Raw genomic sequence first — 24,198 nt, 5'->3', positions numbered from 1 at the left:
TTCTCTTTTGCTTGATTTTTTTTTTTCATTTTCCCAGCCTGTATAGCCCATGTTGGGATTTCTAGTAGTGACCCCTCCCCTTCCTTGTTCAGTCTCTGTACAAATGAGTAGAACAGAAATGCAGCCTGGATGTGAGAATGTCCCCTTAGTGGAGGAGAGCCACGTTAGGGGATGTGCTTCAATGGGCTTCTTTTGAGCCCTAGCAGGGCTCTGGAGAGCAGAGAACATGGACTTGCTTCTAACCATGCAATGGTACATGCCTTTAATTCTCCCTACTTTGCTTCAATAGCTTGCGTTTTCTGGCATGGTTTTCTGTGTCATTCTCCCATTTGCCCAGGTACTACCATAACCAGTAGTAGGCATGAATATTCTTTTTTTTTTTTTTTTTTTTTTTTGTCGTTGTGGGGCTTGAACTCTGGGCCTGGGCACTGTCCTTCAGCTCTTCAGCTCAAGGCGAGCACTCTACCACTTGAGCTACAGCGCCACTATGAATATTCTTAATGACTAAGACTTCTACATAATCTGCACACACCCACAAGCAGAGTCACCTGGATGTAACTATCCCAGGACAACTGTCCGGCTCTTGTCCTGGGACAAACTTTGCTATGGGCCTTCTTAGAAAGTGATGGAAGCCAATTCAGCCTTGTCCAGAAGAGTGTAGACAACAGCTTTTTTCAGGTAAAGGGTGAATTCTGCATCAGGAGTGGGAGCTTGGCATCCAGCTGGCAGGGAGCCTTGGACAGCTGCTGCTGGAGACTGGTTCATGGCTGTTGGACCCCAGCTGCGAGTTTTTGTGCCTGAAACATGTGGTATAAACATGTTTGACACGAGCTTATCCTGTAGCTCTGAGACTTACATTTAAGAACAATTTGATTTTATCACCATATGAGCGCAGATGTAGTTTTGTAGATATGTTTTGTCCTTTATTTCAAAAAGTATTTATTTTCCATGGTCAGTATAATTCTTCTTGGGGAACTTCATCCTTTGATCTGGACTGGAAAAAATGTGACCATTTTAAGACCTCTTAAAACACGTCTTCGGATTTATTGTGTGTACAAATGGAAATTCAGATAATAGCTCTGTTCTTAGCTGAAGAAAAACAGGAAAAGAAAATAAATTTCTCGTTACTTGGAATGATAAACACCGTGAAGCATGTGCTGTATATCCTGGCAACAGAAATTCAAGGTCGGAAATAATTCCTTTCCTCCTGAGTCTGCCTTCAGCCTCCCGAGGACTGCTGTGGCTGAAATTCGCTACTAATTGTAGCCATAATTTTAGCATGCAATTAAACACATGATTTCCTTCCCAGCTGATGTCTTTTTAGTGAGTGTGACATGGGTAAAACAAAAGCTCTGTTGATTTGAGCGGCCACTTTAATCTGATAGGAGGTCATGGAGAGTCACCATTATTATTTGGGTATGTTCAGCTCCCCAGTGGGAGCTAGATTAATCTTGCCCATAAAATTGGTGAACAGCTTGGCTGCTTCTAGTATAATGCAGTGTTACTTACTATCTGTGGATGGAAGAAAACCAATGGTTGATGTGTCTGTTTTGCTAAATCCATTTGAGATTGGGGATCATGGGAGAGAGGAAACTAGTTGGAGTGAATCAGGTGGAAATTGTGGGGTTGTGGTAGGAGCAGAGGCTAATGGAAGTCAGGTTCAGGAGCTGTGGTATCTGAGGGGCCCTACGGCATGAGATAAGCCCAACTTCTTCTTCTTCCTTCTTCCTTCTTCTTCCTCCTTCTTCCTCCTTCCTCCTTCTTCCTCCTCTTTCTTCCTTTTTTTGTTGGCTGTTGGTCTTGAACTCTGGCTCTGGGTGCTGTCCTTTAGCTCTTCAGCTCAAGGCAAGCATTCTACCACTGGAGCCATAGTGCTTCTGGTTTTCTGGTGGTTAATTGGAGGTAAGAGTTTTATGGACTTTCCTGCCGGGGCTGGCTTTGAACCGTGATCCTCAGATCTCTGCCTTCTGAGTAGCTAGGATTACAGCATGAACCACCAGTGCCTGGCTCAGCCCACTTCTTAGGCCTGAGCACAGAGCCTCTTCATGGATGGAGGCAGAGGGCTTTACTGGATATGGTGCTAACATGGTTTCTCGGAGTGGGCATGCCAGCTTACTATCCACCATGCACCTGACATCTGATCTATGTTCTTTCCCACCTCTGGTGTTTACAGGCCTTTCTTTCTTCCCAGGTGTCTTGGGCAGGCTGTAGCATTCTCCTCACTCCCCTAAGGTCAGCTGCCTTGTCTTCCCCAGGTTTCTGATTCTATTGATGTGCATGTGCTTTTTAGAAAGGGTAACTCTGTGTTGCCAGCTCTTGTAGCTTTTTGAATTGTTCTTTCAGATGGCAAGTTTGGTGCCTATATGCAAGTACACATTCAGAATGATGGGCCTGTGACTATAGAACTGGAATCCCCAGCTCCCGGTGCTGCTACTTCTGACCCAAAGCAGGTAAGCCTCAAGTCAGGGGCCTGGGCCAGTCTCCTGGGTACCAGCAACATGTCTTGGCTTCAGGTAAGGACTGAGTAGTTCTCAGTCTGATATGGAGGACATACATTAGTCATTGTAACCTCATATTTATTTTAATATCTTTCTTCCCCAAGAATGCATGTTTGTGCTTTAACTCCTGAGTATATAGCCAGCTGGAATCATGAGAAGAAAATGTCATTTGCTTGGGTTCCAGTTCCTGGGTCAAGTGCTATAGCATCTACCTGCCATTAGGTGGCAGCAGAGCAGCAGCTCTGGCTGATTCACCCATTCAGAACCATTTATTTACCTGAAATGTTTTGTCCGAAGTGTGGGTTGATGAGCCACCCAAGGTTCTTTGTAAATCCTCATTGTTCTGACTTGGAGTTACTGCCAACTCTGTAAGCTTTCAGAAGAAAAAAGGCAAGCAGAGAAAGGAGGTGTGTGAAAGTCTTTGAAACATATGTAGTCTTATTTAATATTCTTTTAAAAGCTTTAGTTAATGCACACACTTGATAGAGACACTTGAGCCTGGAAGGCAGAGAAGTAGTAACTAAAGGGATGCTCCTGTTCCTGTCTCCTTGCTTCCTCTCTTGTAAGATGTAGCCACATGGGTGACACATGAGAAAGTTGGCTGTGTAACTGGTACTAAACTGTATATTTTTTGTTTTTGTTTTTGTTTCCTTTGTTGGTCATGGGGCTTGAACTCAGGGCCTGGGCTCTGTTCCTGAGGTTTTTTTTTTTTTTTTTACTCAGGGCTAGTGTTCTACCACTTAGAGCTACAGCCCCATTTCTAGTTTTCAGATGATTAACTGGAGATAAAAATCTCAAGGACTTTCTGCCTGGGCTGGCTTTGAACCATATAGCTAAGCTATGTTTGTTTGTTTTAAACTGAATCGGAACCTTTCTTCTTATTGATGCACTGTGGCTCAAGTGGTCGAGTGCTAGCCTTGAACAAAAGAAGTTCAGGGACAGTGCCTAGGCCCTAAATTCAAGCCCCAGGACCAACAACAACAAAAAAAAAATGTGAAAAATTCACATGAAATGTAGACTTTTTTTTTAAACTTTAATGTCTTATAAACTGTAGCACATTGATTAAGACATCGAAATTAACATGGATACAATATCATTAACTGCATTATAAACCTTAATTTCATGTGTGTGTGTGTGTATGTGTGTGTGTGTGTGTGTGTTATTAGGGTTTGAACTCAGGGTCTTGTGATTACTAGGCAGGTGCTGTATCAGTTGAGTCATGCATTTAGCAAGCCTTTATTCATCCTAAATATTTTTCTGGAAATACCTTATGCCTTTGGAATCCTCACCCATCTTTCAATGATCACCTTCTTGTGTAGGTTAAAGGGTATAAAGATGTTACCTAAGATAAGTAAATTTAGAGATGTAATGCATAATGTGGGCTTTAGTGAACATCATCCTGTATCCTGGACATTGCTAAGAGTAGTCTTTTGGTATAGATGATGAATATGTGATTTGACTGTATTTACTTCACTCTGTGTATATTAAAATGTCATGTTGAGGGGCTGGGAAGGTGGCTCAGTGGTAGAGTGCTTGCCTTGCATGCCTGAGGCCCTGGGTTCGATTCCTCAGCACCACATAAGCAAAAAGAAAAAGCCAGAAGTGGCGCTGTGGCTCAAGTGGTAGAGTGCTAGCCTTGAGCTGAAGAGCTGAAGGACAGCGCCCAGGCTCAGAGTTCAGGCCCCATGACCGGACCCCCCCCCAAAAAAAAAATGTCATGTTAAGACTGGGCACTGGTGGTTCATGCCTATAATCTTAGCTTTAGGAGGCTGAGACCTGGAAGTTTGAGGTTTGAAGCCAGCCTTGGCAAAAGTCTGAGAGATTCTAGCTCTAAATATCCAGCAAAAGACCAGGCTGGAAGCATGGTTCAAGTGGTAGAGTGTTGGCTGTAAGCAAGTGAGGTGATCAAGGATGAATTTAAAACACAGTACCAGTTCCAGACCCCCCAAAATCATGTTGTACACCTGAAACATACAAGAAAACAATCAGAACTTCCAGAATTAAACCCCAAACGACATTTCTTTTTTTTTCAAAATAACATTTCTTTTTTTAAAATTTAATTTAATTTTATTTGTGAACATACTGTACAGAGGAGTTACAATTACATGGGCAGGATACTGCGTACATTTCTTACCAAGCATTGCAGCCTCCTCGTTTGTTTACCCTTCACATCCCTTCCCAGCCTCCCCCCTCCCCCCCAATCCCAATCCTTCTCCTTACCCCCCTTTCCCCCCCCCCGCACCGACGTTGTAAAGCTCGTTCAAAATAACATTTCTTAACAGAATTTTTTGACTTGTTAGGTTACAAAAGACATCTAGTTATTTTTGAATCTTAAAGGAATTTTCTGTTAACTGCATAAAATTTTCAATTTTAATTTTCCTTATCCTAGAAATTCATGCACATCTGTGTCTTCTGGCATTCCAGTAGGTGGCAGTGAACAGGCACAGAAAGGGTCTTGGTGACTAGTTCAGCCTCTACCTATGGCCTCTTTCCACCTTTCCTTTTCATTAGAAGGGCTCCTTTTTAAAGCTGACAGCTGCTTGGCTTGCTTTTGTGGGGATAAGAGAGGACAGCCAAATTTATTTTCCTGATAAATAAATGTTTTTGTCAAGCTAGTTTTTAATTTTAAGTGTTTTATTTCCCTGTTATATTCCAAACAGTTACTATTATGTTACAGAAATATGGTTCTTTTGGCAAGTTTCTGTATTACATAAAAATGTTTTTTTTGGGGCTAGTTGTAGAATATAGGCTTTTAAAAATACATTTTTAATTGTAAAAATAGTGTACAGAGGGGTTACAGTTACATGAGTAAGGTAATGAGTACATTTCGTATCGAGCATTGTTACCTTCTCCTTTGTTTTTCCCCTACCATCTTTTCCCTTCCCACCTCCTCAACTCCTCCTTCCCTACCCCCCACAAATTGCAAAGTTTGTTTTCAACATAGTGTCTTGTACATGGTTACAATAGGTCAACCTGTATACCTATTTAAGCATTTTGTTTTTTCCATTTCCCTCCCAAATTAGAAAAGTGTATATACAAGATGGAGGGCACCAGAATCAAATACATTGAAAACAGGGGAAGAATATACAAAAGAAAATGGGGGAAGAACATACAAAAGAAAAAAAAATCACATAGTACATTATAAGTACATTAAAAACAATAGTAAGAACAAAAAAACCCACGTAGGTCCCTGTCTTAGGGTTCATTTTACTTAACCTTATCTTATATGGTCATATGTACATAGCTTTTGACCTTTTCTGCTTGACCTAGACATATACTAGTTATTGCAAATAAGAGAAACCATGGGACCTATGTTTCTTTGGGCCTGGCTTACTTCACTTAATATAATTTTTTCCAAGTCTTTCCATTTCCTAACAAATGGGGTGCTGTTATTCTTTCTGATGGAGGCATAGAATTCAATTGTGTATATCTACCACATTTTCTTGATCCATTCATCTACTGAGGGGCATCTGGGTTGGTTCCATAGCTTAGCTATGGTAAATAATGCTGCGATAAACATAGTTGTGCTGGTAGCTTTAGTGTACCCTTGTTTGTGATCATTTGGGTAAATGCCCAAAAGTGGGATTGCTGGGTCATAGGGGAGCTCTATGTGGTGTCTTTTGAGAAACCTCCATACTACTTTCCAGAGTGGTTGAACAAGTTTACAATCCTACCAACAATGCAGTAGGGTTCCCTTTTGGCTACATCCCCTCCAGCATCTGTTGTTATTAGATATCTTGATTATAGCCATAGAATATAGCCTTTTAAATCTATCTTTGATAAACAATATGTAGAGGTGTGTATGTGTATGTGTGTGTGCGTGCATGCACACTTTCTGGTATATTAGGCATGTTGAACATGGTAAGGAGAGAAAAACATACTGACCCTCAGTTGCTGCTCCAAGGATGGATTTAGGGCAACATAAACCTGAAAGGTCAATGACAGGGAATGAACATGGTCACGGATCATCCAGACCCGGCTCTTCCTTCACACCTTTCCACAAGCGTGTAGATAACACAGCAATATCTGAGTGACTATACCTCTGCCACACTCCTGTCTGTCCTGTGAGGTTCCTTCTTTTCTTTCCCAATGTTGTACCTGCTCTTGCCTCCTCTTAGGTGGGCACACTCTTTTTTTGCTATTTTTCATCAGATCTTCCCAGCATCTTCTCCTTGGAGGAGGAAAGTCTCTACTCCCGATTCCAAGAAAGCCCTCCTCCCAGCCACTATCACATTGTCTTGATGTCTGCTTTACACACCCAGCACTCCTAAAGCATATGCTCCTGGGTCCTGTTCATTGTGATGCCTTATAAGTGTGCCTGTGTGTTGTCACTTGGCTAGAAATGGGGCCTTGATGTGCTGTGGCCATGGGCTGAGCTGTCTGTGACTGTCCTGGGTTCTAAGTGACATTGCTTCTGCCAAGCTTAGCTGGGGAAGCCTCCAAGGAGACTGCAGGCTTCAACTAGTTCTTAGGATGAAGAGAAGAGAGGAGGTTAGGGAGGGGAGGGGGGTGAGAAGGTGTCGAGAGGGAAAGATAGGAGTAAGGAAGAGGAGAGGAGAAGGTATTTTCAAACTGTACTTCAAACCCAGGGAGCTTCATATTTTCAAGAGTTTCAGGTCTTTACTAATGGGCAAAAAGGCTGCTGTTAGTGAAGACTGGGCTGGTAAGGACAACCAGTGGGTTGGCTGCCTTAACCAGATCTCTGCTGCTTTCTGTATCTGGCCACTGTAGCCGTGTGTGTTTCTCATGGCTGTATCAGTCACATAGGCTCACATATTTAGGCTACAATATTTCGTGCCAGTAAGAAGAGGCTAAAAGAGCATTCTGTTCTTGCTCTGAAGGACATACTTCCGAATGGAATAGGAAGTAGTAGCACTAGCAGAGCCACTGAACCAGAGCTGTTCATGTAAGAGCACAGTTCTGGAGGATATAGCCTGACAGTTGCCTAGTGCATGTTCTGTGGCATGCCTGTTTTACCAGTGGCTACATTGTGTAGAGATCGAGGCAGACCTGAGGGAAATGTGTATGGCAGAGCAGGGCATATAGGGCCTAAAGCTCCATTCATCTTTTTTCTTCATTTATAGTTCTGGTGACATGAACAGCCCTTTCAGTAATACATGCTGTGGAATCCAGGTGACACAAAGGATGGACTAGGACACAGGTGGCCCTGTTGCATGGTCCAAATGGCCTGTTCATTGCTGTAACTTCATTTTGGGGACAGAGTTAATGAGAAGTGATCTGAACAGAAGGGAGGATTCCATGGGTGCTAATCAGTTTGCATTTTCTCCTAGAAGGTTTATTTAACTAGATTAGTTTCTCTTTTCACTCTTCTAAAATTCTTGAACCCTGGATTCTAGTTTCCCAGTTTCTGCTGGTCTTAGTTTTGAGTTTATGTGGCTCAAAGTTGTTGACTTGCCTGAGAAGTATGTTTGTAAGTCTTTTGTCAAATAGTACCAGGTCCTGTCATTTATTCTATTTTGTCACATCAGCTTATTGAACAAATGTTGACTTAGTCTTGTATTGTTTATCCTGGAGTGTCTCTGAAACCCCAAGTGGGAACCTTTCCTATTGTAGAGTTTTTATTGTACTGATGCTCAGCCTTTGTTATGGTGTTCTGGGGTGTGTGTTGGTGATATTGAGTTCTGGGACCAAACCTGCTACACAGAAGATCTCTCACCAGGAAAGGTGGGCAATTGTCAGGCTATACTGTGGCTACTCAGTGCCAGGGGAAGAGGAAGGATGTAGAAGTGACTGACAGGTAGGAAAGGGAGCCTACCAATTGTTCCAAACAGACTGACTTCTTCCTGCCAGGCTTGCTTTTTTGTTTTATTATTTATTTATTTATTTATTTTTTGGTTGGTTGTAGGGCTTGAACTCTGGGCCTGGGTGCTGTCCCTGAGCTCTTCAGCTCAAGATTAGCACTCTACCACTTGAGCTGCAGTTCTACTTCTGGTTTTCTTGTGGATAATTAGAGATAAGAGTCTCATGAACTTTCCTGCCTAGGCTAGCTTTGAACTGTGATCCTCAGAGCTCAGCCTCCTGAGTAGCTAGGATTACAGGCGTAAGCCACTGGTACCCAGCTGAGGCTTGCTTTTTTTTTTGGGGGGGGTGTCTGGTTGTGGGGCCTGAACTCTGGGCCTGGGCGCTGTCCCTCAGCTCTTCAGTGGTAGGCTAGCGCTCTACCACTTGAGCCACAGAGCCACAGCACCACTTCCGGCTTTTTTCTTTTTTCTTATGTGGTACTGAGGAATCGAACCCAGGGCTTCAGGCATGCAAGGCAAGCGTTCTACCACTGAGCCACCTTCCCAGCCCCTAAGCCTTGCTTTTATTTTAGCCTTTTAACTAATTTTTATTTCAGTGGGTGTCCTACATCAGTCCTCTGTCTTTTATGGACATAGGACTGTGTTTCTCTGCTTAAGGACCCATGGACTAATAGATCTGCCTTCATAAACCCACAATACATATTAACAAAATTACAGTAACCAAAGTTTATTCTCTGTTATTGGAATTTGGACAGTAATTTTAAAATCATGATCTGCTCTTTTTCTACCTTTGACACACAAAAACAACCACTTCTAATTACACAAAAGCAAAGCTCAGGACACTAATGTATGTTAAATGTACAGTTAAAATTTAAGAACTTTTTAATTTTTTCCGGTGTCTGTTTTGGGCATGTTTTTAGTTATTTTAATCTTTAATTTAATTTGTGGTTGTGTTAAAACAAACAAACGCCTTACTTTACTGATGTTCTGTCAAAGATTAACAGCATCCTTTTTATTCCCAAGGGAGGGAGATAAAGATTGTTTTGTATGGATTTGTACATTGAACATAGCAATGACTTCATTATATAGGCTCAAGATTTTAATTAGCAGTTCTTAGCTTCTAGGTAATTTATCAGGATCTTCATAGTCCTAAGTAATTGTAGAAAATTATTCTGCCATCTCTTATTATTTTGTTGAAAACCGGTTCATACATCCCCATTAGTAATGGAGAGAGAAAAAAAATAAACTGGAAATGACAGAATGCTTTTTAAAATTGTAGCTACAATAAAGATATGCACAGTAGATAGAAGACTTAACTATATATGCAGAGGTGTATGCAAAATAGTATGGTTTGGGGCAATCTAATGACTAAAAAGGTGTTTGTCTTTTTTTTTTTGGGGGGGGTCCGGTCGTGGGGCCTGAACTCTGGGCCTGGGTGCTGTCCCTCAGCTCTTCAGCTGAAGGCAAGCACTCTACCACTGAGCCACCTTCCCAGCCCAGGTGTTTGTCTTTTTAAATCTAGTTAAGTCTCTCAGAGAATGTTGGGATGGGTGAGCAAAGTGTAAATTCGATCAGGATCAGAGGATTAGATGGGCTTTTAGGGATTCACAAACTGTCTTGAGCTTGCGTGTGTACGTGTGTGTGTGTGTGTGTGTGTGTGTGTGTGTGTGTGTGTGTGTGTGTATGTATGTGTATGTGTATGAGAGAGAGTGTGGGGGGGAGAGATATATCAGGGCTTTTCAATTCACCAAAGACGGAAAGAACTGCAGCTGCTGGATAGCTGAGGACTGCATCTCCTCACCGGGGTCAGTGAGCTCTAGCAGTGTTCCTCAAAGGGTGGGCCACGGACTCTCAGCATCTGATCTCCCAGGGCACTTTCTAAAATTCAGAGTCCTGGGATACCCAGGACTGCAGCCGAGCTCTTGGCATGTGTGGATGTGGAGTACAATAGAGTAGACTTAGGTTTCTAATCAGGTCTCTGTGTTCTCTGTAAGCACACTGACAATTCAGAACTGCCGGACCAGAGGAAATCTGTTGTTGCCATTTTCATCTGCTCCAGGCATTGGTTTCTCTGGACCACCCTGGCACAGTGTGTCTAAAAATACTTTGCAACCGGTATGCTGCAGCTGCCAGGAAGCAGGATGGCTGGGCTTGATTATTGAGGTCACACATGAGGCTGTTCTCATTCTTCAATGCCCTGTCTCCTCATCCGTTCCTCCATATGTGTCATGATGAAAGTGTCCCCAGAGCCCAGTGCCTTCTCCACACAATTACAGATGTGTCAGGGTAAAGCCACTAGAGGAACACAGCTCAATATAGTAGTGACTGATGGCTGGCTACTCTGCCTGGCGACACTGAGACATGTGTAGGTGGAGTCACTTGTTTCTTAAGAGTGCTGGGCAGCATGAGGATGGATTGCCAGTGCCAGGCAGGGAGTAGTGGTGTAGCCTCTCTAGATCTTTAGTCATAAAGTAATTTATAGTGCTCTTGATTTTGGGGAACTGGACATAGAATGCCTCACCTGTTGGTGCATTCACAGGACTAGAATAAAAATGCAGGATGGTTAATATCTTAGCCTCTGCATGGATTTTGCGATTTAATGAAGTGTATGACTGTCAAAGCTTCTCTGAGCAATTGGCTGATAATTTATACTTAAACCCAACTGGGGCATTGTTAAGGGTTTATATTGTGTGGTATATCATTACCTGTGAAATTCATGGTAAAAAACCTTTTGTGCAGTAAATCAGACTAGTTTCCTGAAGATTATTTTCTGTGTCTTAAGTAAAAGAAACATCATGGTTTCTTTTTCCTTTGTGGGCCCCCTCCCCACCCGTCTTCTACCAAAAGAAGGGATTTGGGCTCATGACCTCATGTTTGTCAGGCAGCCACTCCATTTTTTGAGCCACTTTTTGGTTTAGTTATTTTTAGATAGAGTCATGTGCTTTTTTCACTGTGCTGACCTTGGATTGCAATCCTCCTACCTATGCCTCCTGCAGGAGTTACAGGCCATGAGAGCCACCACACCCAGCTGGTTTGTTGTGATGGGTGTCTCACTAACTTTTTGCCTCACCTGGCTTTGGGCCACACTTTTCCTAATGTTTTCTCTTGAGAAGCTGGGATTATCAGTGTTTACCATCGCACCTTCCCTTCTCTTTTGCATTTCTGTTAATCTACCTGAAATGAATGCCTGCCCTGTTTCTTCCAAGGTCCAATTTGATACTGCTTTATTCATGATGAACTCAGTCCTGTTGAGGTAAAGCCTTCTTGCTTTTGAATTCCCACTACATGGCTGTGTGGCATAGGTTCCCTTCTGGTACTACACTTGAATAAAAACCCATGCTCAGTCACCTATGAGTTTGCTTGCTTATTCACTCATGTATCCATCCAACCACATATCCAACAAGCTGTCTTCTTATGCATTTGTCTACTCATTTAGCCATTATCTACTCATATGTCTCTCTAGTGTACATACACAGTGCCTGTTCTAGGCTGCTCCTGCATATAGGACCAGCACTGAGGCTGGAGTTCTGCTCTAGTGGGGAGACATATAGAAAAAAAGTCTAATGTGACACTATGGTAATATTAAATAAAATAGAGTCAACTGTAGAGACTGCTGCTGGTGGAGGCTACCTCCAGCAAGCACTGGGGAGAGACACAGCTGATAGGGAGCCAGCCACGTGATAATCAGAGGATGATTATGGGCCAGCAAGTGCAGACTCCAGGCCAGTGTAGCTGGAACTTGGAAGGATGCAGGGAGGGTCAGGAAATAAGGTTGGGCCTGATGACCTGAGGCCTCTTGGGCCAGGAAGGGCAATTTTGGATTCTGTTGTCAGTGGGATGGAGAGTTATTAGAATTATGAGAGATTTAATTTGTGGAGATGGTTGATACTGGACAGGATGTGTGGCCTCCACACAGGGTGGCTAGCAGAACACTGAGGAGCTCTTGCAGCAGGTGAGTGAGCAAGTAGAAACTCTAGGTGTACATTGGAGGAGGTTAACCACTATGGTGTTCTGCCGCCCACAGTGGAGCTTTTGTATAAATGATTCACCTTTCATTTCTTTCATACTGTGGCTTGAGCATCAGGGCAGACTGTGAAGTCTAACCTCCTGTGGTTCATTACTAGCAAGATCCATTCTTGCCTCCAGAGCCAGTGTGGAGGAAGGATTCTGTGGTTTGTGTGTCTATGAGAAGATCAGGCATTTGATCTCATTGCCATCAAGGGGTGTGATTTTTCGCCTAGGGTCTGAGTGAGCCTCTGTTAAGTTTTAGAGAAGCAAAGCTTCTTCATATCAGCATGACACTAAATGCTTCATGATTGCCCATTTTTCTCCAAAAAACTTTCTGCAAAAAAGCTTTAATTATAAAATTCTATGAAGCCCAAGGAACAATATTTTATTGAATTTGATTTATGTATACCATTTTAGCTAATATTATCAGGGAAATTTCTAAGTCCAAGCCTTAGGAGCTTGTCAGAGATAAAAAAGATTTATTTTTGGAAAGATACATTTCCTGGTGCTCAAGGCTGTTGGAAATTATGGGAGGTGATTGTCAGAAGGAGGCAGAGCGGAAGCACAGGATGAGCAGGCATCCTGCTACCCTATCTGGAATGCTGCCTGCTGGGAGAGCCTCACAGTGGCCACTTTCTACCAACCTTCATCATCTTAGTTATATTTTTGTCAATATAAAACACCAAAGTATAATACTTGTATAAAGGTTGTTCACATGAAATGTACTCCTTTGACTACTTTCCATAAAATGTGAAGTCAATTTCTTTCTATTTTTAATCATGAAAGTGAAGCCTGGAAGCTTTATTTTCTGTGTAATGGAAAGATCTAAATTTGTGGCCTTGTTTCCATTTTCCACTTTTCCTCAGGAACGCGATACCCACATCATATCCCTCGGCGGTGGTTCCCTTCAGGGATGGTATTGATGTTTAACTGCTGAGGGAGGGCAAAGGCTATTCTTAATCATTGTTGGGTCATACACTAGGGAAAAAGTATGATTTCTGTAACTCTTCAAAATCCAGACCAGATATGGTCTTATGCTCTATGGATCCTTCCTCCTTTCTTTCTGTTTGTCTTCTTCAATTTTCATGTTTTCCATTATTATTATTAAAAATCTCAGGAAAGCATATATTATCTGGAAGGTATCAATTAATTTAGAGACACTTTTTAAATATTAGGCTTTTATAGTACTCCTGGGTACAAAGGTACTTTTATAGAAATAGTTCTTGTCTTTCATTTTTCTCATGAGCCCATAAACCAGCATTTTTTTTTTTTTTTTGTCGGTCGTGGGGCTTGAACTCTGGGCCTGGGCGCTGTCCCTCAGCTCTTCAGCTCAAGGCGAGTGCTCTACCACTTGAGCTACAGCGCCACTTCCGGTTTTCTGGTGGTTTATTGGAAATAGGAGTCTCACGGTCTTTCCTGCCCGGGCTGGCTTTGAACCGAGATCCTCAGATCTCAGCCTCCTGAGTAGCTAGGATTACAGGCGTGAGCCACCAGCGCCCGGCCATAAACCAGCATTTTTGTATCAATTTTTTTGTTATAATACAGCACATAAAATGAGTATTTAGAAAAAATACAAGCTGGGTGCCAGTGGCTCACAATCCTAGCTACTCAGGAAGCTGAGAGCTGAGGATCATGGTTCAAAGCCAGCCTGGACAGGAAAGTCTGTGAGACTGTTTTTTGTTTTTTTTTTTGGGTCCAGTTGTAGGGCCTGAACTCTGGGCCTGGGCACTGTCCCTCAGCTCTTCAGCTCAAGGCTAGCGCTCTACCACTTGAGCCACAGCGCCACTTCTGGCTTTTTGCTTATGTGGTGCTGAGGGATCGAACCCAGGGCCTCATGCATGCAAGGCAAGCGCTCTACCACTGAGCCACCTTCCCAGCCCCCTGTGAGACTGTTATTTCCACTAAACTACCAAAAAGCCTGAAGTGGAACTGTGGCTCAAGTTAGAGCACTAGCCTTAAGCAAAAGCAGCTCAGAGGCAGCGGCCAGGCCCTGAGTTTAGGCCCCAGGACCAGCACCAACCCCCCCCCCCCCCAAATTACAAGTTTAAGATGTATTAAAAAACTGTACAGTATAATCTCTCACTCTCAGAGGCAGTGTCATTGGTGAGTGTTTATCTCCTTCCTTCCAGACTTAATAAAATACTTTTTTTTACATTTACATATAGCCATGGAAAATTCATAGTATCTCTGGCTGTGTGTTATATATTGTGGCAAAAATACATAATCAATTTATCATTTATCACTTCTTTTTTCTTTTTGGCCAGTCCTGGGGCTTGAACTCAGGGCCTGGGCACTGTCCCTGAGACTCTTTGTGTTCAAGGCTAGCGCTCTACCTCTTGAGCCACAGTACCACTTCCAGCTTTTTCTAAGTAGTTTATTGGACTTTCCTGCCCGGTTGGCTTTGAACTATGATCCTCAGATCTCAGCCTCCTGAATAGCTAGGATTACACGTCTGAGCTGCCAGCACCCTGCTTAACCCCTTTCAAATAATTTAGTGTCTTAGCTCCTTCCTATTGTTGTGTGACCACTGTTACAATGATTCATTCACAGTTTTCATCTTCCCAAACTGAAATTGTATTCATTAGACAGTAATTCTCCATTCTCATCTCCCTGTAGACCCTGGTGACTACCATTTTCTTTGAATTTGGCTACAGTATCTATCAGATTGAAATCATATAGCATTTTTCCTTTTGTGACTAACTTCATTTATTGTAATGTCTTTAGGATTCATCTGTGTTCAATTGTATGTTTATAGCCACTGTCAGAATTTCTTTTTATTGCTGAATAATATTCCACTATATATATAAACCTTTTTTGTTTTTCCATTTATTTATCTATGGACATTTGGATTGTTTCCACTTTTCTCTTTCTGGAGACAGGACCTTTCTCTGTAGCCACATTGGAATTTGAGATCCTTCTCTCTCAGCTTCCTGAGCTCTGAGATTATAGTCATTCACCACCAGGGCATCTAGCTATTATGAATAAGGCTCCTATGAACTTGGTATGCAAATATGTCTTTAAGGCCTCCTGATTCTTTTGGGCATATACCTAGAAGTGGGATTGCTCAATCATGATTTGTTTTAGAAACTCCCATACTATTTCCCACAGTGTTTGCACCTTTTATTCCGATTGGAAATGCACAGGGTTTTCATTATCTCTTCAAAATAAAGCCTCTACTCTTCTGACAAGGAAAGATCATGAAAATCAAGGAAAGACTGAGGAACTGATGAAGAATGAAGGACATTAAAGACATATGACAAATGCAAGACATGATTCCATGGTTTGTTATCTCGCATCCTCACCAACATTTGTTATTCTATTTTTATAGTTAATAATATCATACATATGATGATGAAATATCATGAATTTCCTTATTGATTAGTGATGTTGAGTATTCTCGTGTTATTGACCATTTGTGAATATTGTTTGGAGAAATGTCTATTCACATCTTTCCATTTTTGAATAGGGTTGTATATATATATATTTTTTTGTTGAATTGTAAGAATTCTTTATACACTCTGTATGCCAGCTCCTTACCAGATCTATTTCACTCATTCTGTAGGTTGCCTTTCACTCTGTTAATTGTGTCCTTTGATCTACTTCTTCTTTTCTTTTTTTTTCTTAAATAAGAGACAGAGTCTCACTACTTTTTCCAGGCTGGCCGTTAGCTAGAGTAGTCTTCCTCTTACCTCAGCCTTCCTGAGTATCTAGGATATAGACATATACCAATATTTCTGAATCACAACTTTAAGAAATTTTGGTGAAGTTCAGTTTGTCTACATTTTTCTTTTGTAGTCTGCGCTTTTGATGTCATATCTAAGAAGTCATTGCCAGATCCAGTCACGGATATTTTCTTCTAAGAGTTTTAAAGCTTTAACCCTTACCTTTAGTTCTTTGATCCATTTCCAGTTAATCTTCATATATTATGTAAGCTGTGTGATACATTTCTACTTGAAGACAGGTTGGAACAATGTTACTGAGAACTTTTTTTAAGTGGATACCACATTATGCTTGATCTTGGTAGCATATTTCCTAAAAACAAGAACATTCTCTCACTGAAACTGAAACACGGATCAGGATCAGAAAATTACTATTAACATTTTACTAATGTCCAGTCCTCATGTCACATGTGCATTTACCAGTCATCTTGGTAAGGTCTCCCAGAGTGAAAAGATCTAGTACAGATTCATACCTGACATTTAATTGTCCTGTGCATTTAGTGTCCCTCATTGTAGTTCAATTCCTCAGCCTTTCCTTGACTTTCATGACCATGTCTCTTTGGAAGGGTAGAGATATTATTTTGACTACTGTCCTTCAGTTTGTCAGATGTGTGTCTGTGTATATGCTGGCCTAGATGGTACCATACCACATACTGTTATGAAACATGCTTCCATTCTTATCTAGCAGTGGCATGCATTTTGTTGTGCACAGCTAGTACATTCACTTAACTTCAAGACTGAATTCTGTCATATGAATACACTGCATTTTATGTAGCTGTTCTCTTTTTGGTGGATATATAGATGGCAATTTTTTGCAAGTCTATAAGAGTTATTGAAGAGGGAAGAGGAGGCAGAAAGAGAATGACAGCTAAAAATTCAAGGGGGAATCTCTTGTTATTAAAAAGTCATTCTAGGTGCAGGCAGATGAACGTAGGGCCAGCCTTCCCCATGTTTTGTTCTGTGACACTGTTGTCAAGACTCTGAGCTGGTTGGAGTCTCTACAACTGGATCTTCTTCAAATGAAGAGGTGTTCTAGGGTATAATGAGCAGGTGGCAGGGAGCAACTCCATTGTTTCAGGTGGTGAACCTACTATGCATCCTCTGCACTTGTGCTGTCAACAGCACTAAGAGAATTGTGCTGAGGAATGTCACCATTGATCTTAAGCTTTCTGAGGGGTACCTCAACAGTCTCCGGATCTTAGAGTGAGACCTCCCAGACCCATGGCCCATAAAGGGCAGCACACCCCATGGAGCCTTGATACATACCATTTGTTCCCCATACTGCTCAGTAGAATGCACCTTGTAGCCTTGTGATGACTGGTCTACATTTGGTGTATGTGTTATACAGCAAGTATTGGGCATATGTGAAATAGGGCAGAAGCTCTTGTTCTTTAAAAAGCTCATAGCACAGAGGCAAGGGAGCAGGATGACAATGACCAGTGCTGGGGCTGAGGACACAAGAAAGGTCATCATGGGGAGGCAGAGAAGCTTCCAATGGATGCCTAGGGGCACGGTGTCCTCTGCTGGGAGCACAAACAAGCTCCTTGAGGCCTCACACGGCTTCTACATCACTTCCATGATCCTCAGCACCAGGAACCAGGAGGCAAAGAGGCTGGTGAGAAGGCAGATCTGTAGCAAAGCTCTAGAGTTTGAGTAAGACAAGAGTAGAACCTCCCAATGCAGGTAAAGGCCTTTGGCAATTTTTCTCCCTGCACTGCCAGTGATCAGGGTGTGGGTAGCCCATAATTACTTGTAAATGCAGGGGGAAGGAGGGGATAGGGCATTTATTTGTTTATACTAATGTACATATGTACATTTCCTTTTCTAAGTAGTAAAAAGTCACTCCTCTGTGGCATTTGTTACTGTTTTCAAAATACTGAAAGTAGAGAACAATATAAAAATACCTAACTATAGCAAATGTTAATATTGGCTGTAGTTCTTTCAGTTGTCATCTCATTCAATAACTGACTAACCATGGAGTTTTACTGAGACTTGTTCAAAGCTAGTGTCTCACACAGAATTATTGTTAATAATAAAATTGCCTCAAAAGTATGTAGTGTTTTTTTTTCAAGATATTGATATTTTGGGAAAGCGAGTCAGATTTATTTAAAAAAGAAAAGCAGGTCTACCTTCCAGATGTGACTGTGAATAAAATACCAGGCAGGCACAGCCAACTTTTCTTTTAGATTTCTTTCATGTCTTTCTTAATAGAATTTAATAAAATAAGACAGGAGGAGGACTCATTAAAGGTTAAGAATAATAGGCCTGAAAGAATTGCTGGGAACATGCATAGAACCATTTTTCATCTTGGATCTCTTCCTTGGCTTCAGAGTCGGGTGAGACGAGAAGTTCGTTCAGGAATTCATTCCCAGCCTATTTTAGTACCAGGCTAGGTTTGTGATAAATCAGCTCAATAATCATGCATGACATTAGGCAAATCAGGGGAAGGAGAAGGAATCAGGTCAGAGCTCAGTTTACTTTACAAAGCCATGGGAAATGGAATTCTTTAACGATAAGTAAATAAATTAATTCAGGACTTGGAGAGGAATGGTAATAATAGGTGGCACCAGGAGTTCCTTTGAAATTGTTTTCATCTGAGGAAATGGAAATGCAGGAGGACCCTGTCTCTTCTTAGCTCACACATCTGCAGGGGCAGATCTGTAGATGACTCTGGATTACAGAACTGTTGGACTGCCTGCAGCTGTGACAGAAGCAAAGACACAGGGTCAATTACATCTTTCCACCACTTCTAGGAAACTGTTGTATTTAGATACCAGTGCCTAGCGATGTAACTAGATGTGAAATTTCCATGTTCCTACCTTAGTGGATGGTTGTAGTTTGTTTATGAACACCCAGTAATTAAAAATACAATATAGCATTTATAAATTTGAAGTTAATATATTTATATATAAATTGGATATATAATATACGTACATAGCCCAGTATGGCCTCAAACTCATAATTCTCATGTCCCAGGAGTACTGGGCGTTTGTCCCTACACCTAGCACATTGTGGCATTTTAAATACATATATTCAATGTGTAATGTGCATCTCTTCAAGCACTTATTTATTTATTTGTGGTGGAAACATTGGACATCTTTTCTATTTTTAATTGTTATCAATTACAGCTATAGAATATTAGAAGCTATGCTTCCTGTCCAGTTGTATACCTATATGCTAACTCTTCCTCCCCTACTTATTTCCTAATGACTGGCAACTACTATTCACTCTATCTACTTCTGTCTTCAACATGTAAGTGAGAACATACAATATTTCTTTCTATGCCTGACATCCTCTAGTTCCACTTACATTGCTACAAATGATAAGCTTTCTTTTTTATTGCTAAATTATATTTCATGTATAGGTACCACATTTTCTTCATCTGTAGTATTTATCTGTTGCAGGACACTTAGGTTGATTATAATCTTGCTAATTGTAGATAAACATGGGACTGTAGACATCTCTCTTCAACATAATGATTTTTTCCCCCTTGGATCAATAATGGGTTTTGTTTTTAATGCTAAATAACATCCCTGGGAGAATTTCTCTTGGCTGGCCTGTTGATAGTGGAGTACAAAGAATCCATACAAATGTCTTGCTATTTCTACTACCTTGAGAATCCTGTTCCTTCTGAAGTGGCAGGAATGTGGGTTTTGTGTTATGTATGATAGATACCTGGTTAAGAGTAAGGACAGACTTGTGGCTTTCAGCCTAAAAACCAACAGCAGTGGCTATCACTTCAACCACACATGAATTTAAGGCTTTGGTTTATTTTCCATAATACCTGAAGCACTATATATTTAAGAACATAAATGACATAGGAGTATTTTAGCATGTAGCAGAGTGGACATATTTCAGTCATCAGTTTCGGATTCTGAGTGTAGAAGTATTATTTCTGAGGGTATTTTTCTTCATTCATTCTAGGGATACAGACAGTTTGGTAGCTAAAGTGGTGCCATCCAGGGTCTTTCATGTCTCAACACCATGGGACAGACCAAGGCAGACATGTGGTTCCCTGGATAGGGGCAAGGAGCAGTATTGCCACATCACATCTTTGCCATGAACTGTGTATGGCTTTGATTTGGCATTTGTTCTTCAAGAGGCTTAAAGGGTCCATTGTCCAAAAAACAGTGCCATTTTGGACTTGGAAATACAATCTGTGCTACCAATTGTATGCCAGCCTTGCCTATGGTTAGTCTCTTGATATGGAGTGGAAAAGGCTTCCTGGGCTTCTTGTGGACTGGAGCACACATCTGCCTCTTTTAAAAATTAACTAAGGGGCTGGGAAGTTGGCTCAGTGGTAGAGCGCTTGCCTTGCATGCCTGAGGCCCTGGGTTCAATTCCTCAGCACCACATAAGCAAAAAGAAAAAAGCCAGAAGTGGCGCTGTGGCTCAAGTGGTAGAGCGCTAACCTTGAGCTGAAGATCTGAGGGACAGCGCCCAGGCCCAGAGTTCAGGCCCCGAGTTCAGGCCCCACGACTGGACTCCCCCCCAAAAATTAACTAAATTGTTATTATGATGATGTGCAGAGGGGTTACCATTTTATAAGTCAGGTAATAAGTATATTTATTTTTGGAACATGACATGCCATCCTTTACTCCCAGTTTTTCTCAGTTTTTATCCTGCCTCTTTTAAAGGCTCATGACGGCCTTTGAGGAATTAAAAGCAGGGAAAGAGGAATAATCCAAAACAAGAACGCAAGTATCTGGAAATTTCAATTTGATCACTGACTGTTGACCCTGGACACATTGCAGAACTCATTGAATTCTGTGTCCTATTTGTCAGAGAATCAGACAAGTTCTAGACCCTTTGGATCTATAGTTCTAGAACCCTTTGGATCTATAGTGTTGACTGCTGATGTTTTAGAGGACTGCTGTTTTGTTTATCTGCCTTCATTGACTCTCAGCTGACACTGATTTTCTTAGGCCTTTATTCTTGAGAAGAAACAACCAAGGATGTTTTAAAATCTCCATTTAGGGCTCATAGGAGCTTTGCAGGCATCAGTTTCTGTACCTTGATGGAAATCAGATGTCAGAAGAGGAGGACATGTATGGTAATGAGCCATATGGGCCCAGTTGCATTTCAGACTCATCATCCTTGACCTTCTGAGATGAACCACTTATGTTTGGTTTAAACTTGAGCTCAGCAGAACAAAGTAAAGTCCTGAGAGTGGGGGAAAGGAATTCCCACTTTTTCTGCTTCTCTAATCAATCAGCTCCAAGGTCTCAAAGGCCAAGTATTTCATAAATAACAAATGCAAATAACTTAACATTTGCATTTTGAATATGTATCTTCTAAAATAGATTAGTGTTTTCATTGGCTTTGAGTAGGAGGCTAACTTCTGTACTTGACCCATAACTATGTATGTAAAAATTGGGATAGTTGCCTGCATTTGGAGTTCCTTTTCATAAATATTTGTTGACTCTTTTTCATGTGCCAGATTTGATGTCATGAGTATCATAAAGAGAAATAAGACATGGTTTCTTTCTCCTAGAGGCTCCTACTTTAGTGGGATGAAAATCACATTAAGACAGAGAAAATACAGATTGTCTTGGCCAAGCGATCAAGTGTAAGACAGAGAGCCTGGGGGGAGGGCATGGTCATCAGGATGGGATATAGGAAGGAGTAGGTAACAGACATTTGGGTGAGAAGACTCAGCCAGATCTGAAAACTTGGCCCTTGAGCACTAGTCAGTCACTAGAGTTCAGCAGGGTAGGAAGGTCAGATCTGCTTTTCAGTTGTGGCCTGCTTGTAGCAGGATAGTAGGTGGTTTGGATAGAGTGGCAATGGGAGGTAGGGGACCTGCACTGACCCTGGATAGAGACTACAGTGGGAGCTACATGTGCCAGGGAAGATAAGAGGAAAATGGTTAACAACATCTTAGTTGGGGGTTGAGGGTTGTATTGGGAACAGTGTTTATTAATATTATTATTATTATTTTTATTATTATCAAGTAGTTACTACTTATTACCTGACTTATAAAATGGTAACCCCTCTGTACATCATCATAATAACAACTTAGTTACTTTTTAAAAGTGGCAGATGTGTACTCTAGTCCACAAGAAGCCCAGGGAGCCTTTTCTACTCCATATCAAGAGACTAACCATAGGCAAGGTTGGACATACAATCTGTAGCACAGATTGTATTTCTTTCTTTCTTTTTTTTTTTTTTTTGGGGGGGGGGTCCGGTCGTGTGGACTGAACTCTGGGCCTGGGCGCTGTCCCTCAGCTCTTCAGCTCAAGGCTAGCGCTCTACCACTTGAGCCACAGCGCCACTTCTGGCTTTTTCTTTTTGCTTATGTGGTGCTGAGGAATTGAACCCAGGGCCTCAGGCATGCAAGGCAAGCACTCTACCTCTGAGCCACCTTCCCAGCCTACAGATTGTATTTCCAAGTCCAAATGGCACTGTTCTTTTAGGTCATTGAAAGGGGATGTGTTCTTTAAGGGAAGATTGGGATCCTAGCCACTTCCTGTCTTTGCTTCTAGCTGCTGTGAGGTGAATTGCCCTCCTCTGATACTTGCTCCACACTGTGATGCTCTGTCTCATCCCAGGTCAGAAAAACAGGGCTAAGCAGCCATGGACTCAAACCTCTGAAACAGAGCCAAACTGGTCCTTTCTTCCTTATAAGTTGCTCATCACAGGTATTTTAGTATAGAGATGGAAAGCTGACTGACAAAACAGTGGCCCTTTGTTGTTGGTTCAGAATTGTGGGTAAAGGGCCAAGTCACTATGGTAGAAAGCATTTTTCTCCTCTGATGCCACAGCAGATCTTGGTGAAAAGGTCAACTGCAGGGCCGATGGCCATCAGTGTCAGTAAGTAGTGTGCTCAATAGTTAGTAGCCTCTATTTAAGCCACTGGTTTTTGACATTGGATGTTAATTACTTGAGTTACTTTAAAAGCTCCCCTTGCCTAGGAGAACTTGCATCTTTGATTCCAAGGTCTTTGCTGGGGTGGGGCCAAAGGTAGTGCCAGTAGGAAGAGAAGTTTGGGGCCAGTGAACTAGGCTGGGTTGGGAGGGATCTAATAGATGGGACATTATCCTCACCCAGGGCCTTGGTGGGCTCTTTTTCCTAGGAACTATGGGACTGGATGGATCTTTTATAGGCCTCAGTGCAAATGAAAATACTAAACTCATTGAAGAAAGAGAAAAAACGTTATTACAAACCCCAAAATGTAAAGTTTACCTTTCTTTTTCATTGTCTCACTCTTCACTTGTCATAGAACCATTTCTATTTAATGTCATTTTAAGCAACAAAGAAACTTTTTGTATTACTATCACAAAGTTTACCAGGTATATTTTGCAGTGTCAGTTTTAAACACAAATTTACCTTGTATATGGAATAGTCAAAATCATACATTTTCTATTTTGTAGCTCATGATGCATATAAATTTTACTCTTACCAGAACTACAGAAATTAGTTCACCTGCTTGTGTTTACTTTTTGATACACACATATTCTAAAGGTTCTAAACATTTCTCCTTCCATTTCTTGGTGAGTAAGGAAGGACCAACAGAAAAAGGAGCTATGGGGTCCCATGTTCCCACAACCACAATAAATAGTAGCTAAAACAGGCAGAAACAGGAAAGATAGTGATGGTTCCCTGATCATTCATGTTCTGGGTCAGATGGAAAGTGCCCTTAGCTACCAGTCCCACCTTCTCAGTCAAACAATTAAGATATTTATTGAGTGTTGCTGGGCTTCTACATATCAAGAGTCCATGGTAATCTGTGCTCAGGGAAAATTAGACTTAGGCATCTTGGACAATTTAAGGGAAGGCAAGAGGCATCAGAGAGCACTATTTTAGCAATAAAACAGCGGGGATAGGAGCAGACATTCAGTATGTGTATAGTTCCTTTGCTCCTGTACACTCACGATATGCATATCTCCTATGTTTCTGTGCATGTTCCATGATCTCTTAGGTCTTCACTTACCAAAAACAGATTCATAGGTAAAATTACGAACAATTTCAGAATGGAAATAGCAGAGCATTAAACTAAGTCCAGTCCTTTTAGAGTATGGGGCCTGTGTGTCTCCTCAGTTCCCATATCTTGTGTCAACCCTGCCAACCTCTGTGCCACTCTGTCCTCCTGCCCTCCCACCCCCACTAGATTGTGTCTTCTCATTTTGTAGTTGCTCTGGGCAGCCCTTCCAGGGTCCCATCCTGCTGTAATTCTTTGGTTAGATCTGTCACCTTCTAAATAAAATTGTG

The 24,198-nt window shown here is 41.6% G+C and overlaps 1 protein-coding gene, 1 long non-coding RNA gene and 1 other non-coding gene across 4 annotated transcripts in view; 1 reads left to right on the top strand and 2 right to left on the bottom strand.

Moving 5' to 3' along the window:
* Window positions 1-24,198, top strand: part of LOC138803695 (D-aminoacyl-tRNA deacylase 1) — a 170,199-nt gene that overhangs the window by 25,199 nt on the left and 120,802 nt on the right. Inside the window, exon 4 of the mRNA XM_069987753.1 lies at window positions 2,344-2,450. Within this exon, the coding sequence (XP_069843854.1) occupies window positions 2,344-2,450 (107 nt within the window). The remainder of the gene's footprint in view (window positions 1-2,343; window positions 2,451-24,198) is intronic.
* On the bottom strand, window positions 963-6,729 carry LOC138803696 (uncharacterized). Of its 2 annotated transcripts, none has more exons than XR_011365009.1 (3): window positions 6,539-6,729; window positions 2,776-2,871; window positions 963-1,089 (listed from the first exon to the last, which is right to left on the bottom strand). It is a non-coding gene; the product is annotated as an uncharacterized lncRNA (long non-coding RNA). The 2 variants fall into 2 exon arrangements; XR_011365008.1 differs by lacking the exon at window positions 963-1,089 and adding an exon at window positions 2,570-2,641.
* Window positions 17,618-17,751, bottom strand: LOC138803714 (small nucleolar RNA SNORA71). Its single transcript, XR_011365013.1, has one exon. It is a non-coding gene; the product is annotated as a small nucleolar RNA SNORA71 (small nucleolar RNA).

The sequence above is a fragment of the Dipodomys merriami genome, unplaced genomic scaffold (genome assembly GCF_024711535.1).
Source record: "Dipodomys merriami isolate MVZ:Mamm:240054 unplaced genomic scaffold, mDipMer1.0.p SCAF_346, whole genome shotgun sequence".
Classification (NCBI taxonomy): domain Eukaryota; kingdom Metazoa; phylum Chordata; class Mammalia; order Rodentia; family Heteromyidae; genus Dipodomys; species Dipodomys merriami.
This window is presented reverse-complemented; position numbering and strand designations above follow the sequence as displayed.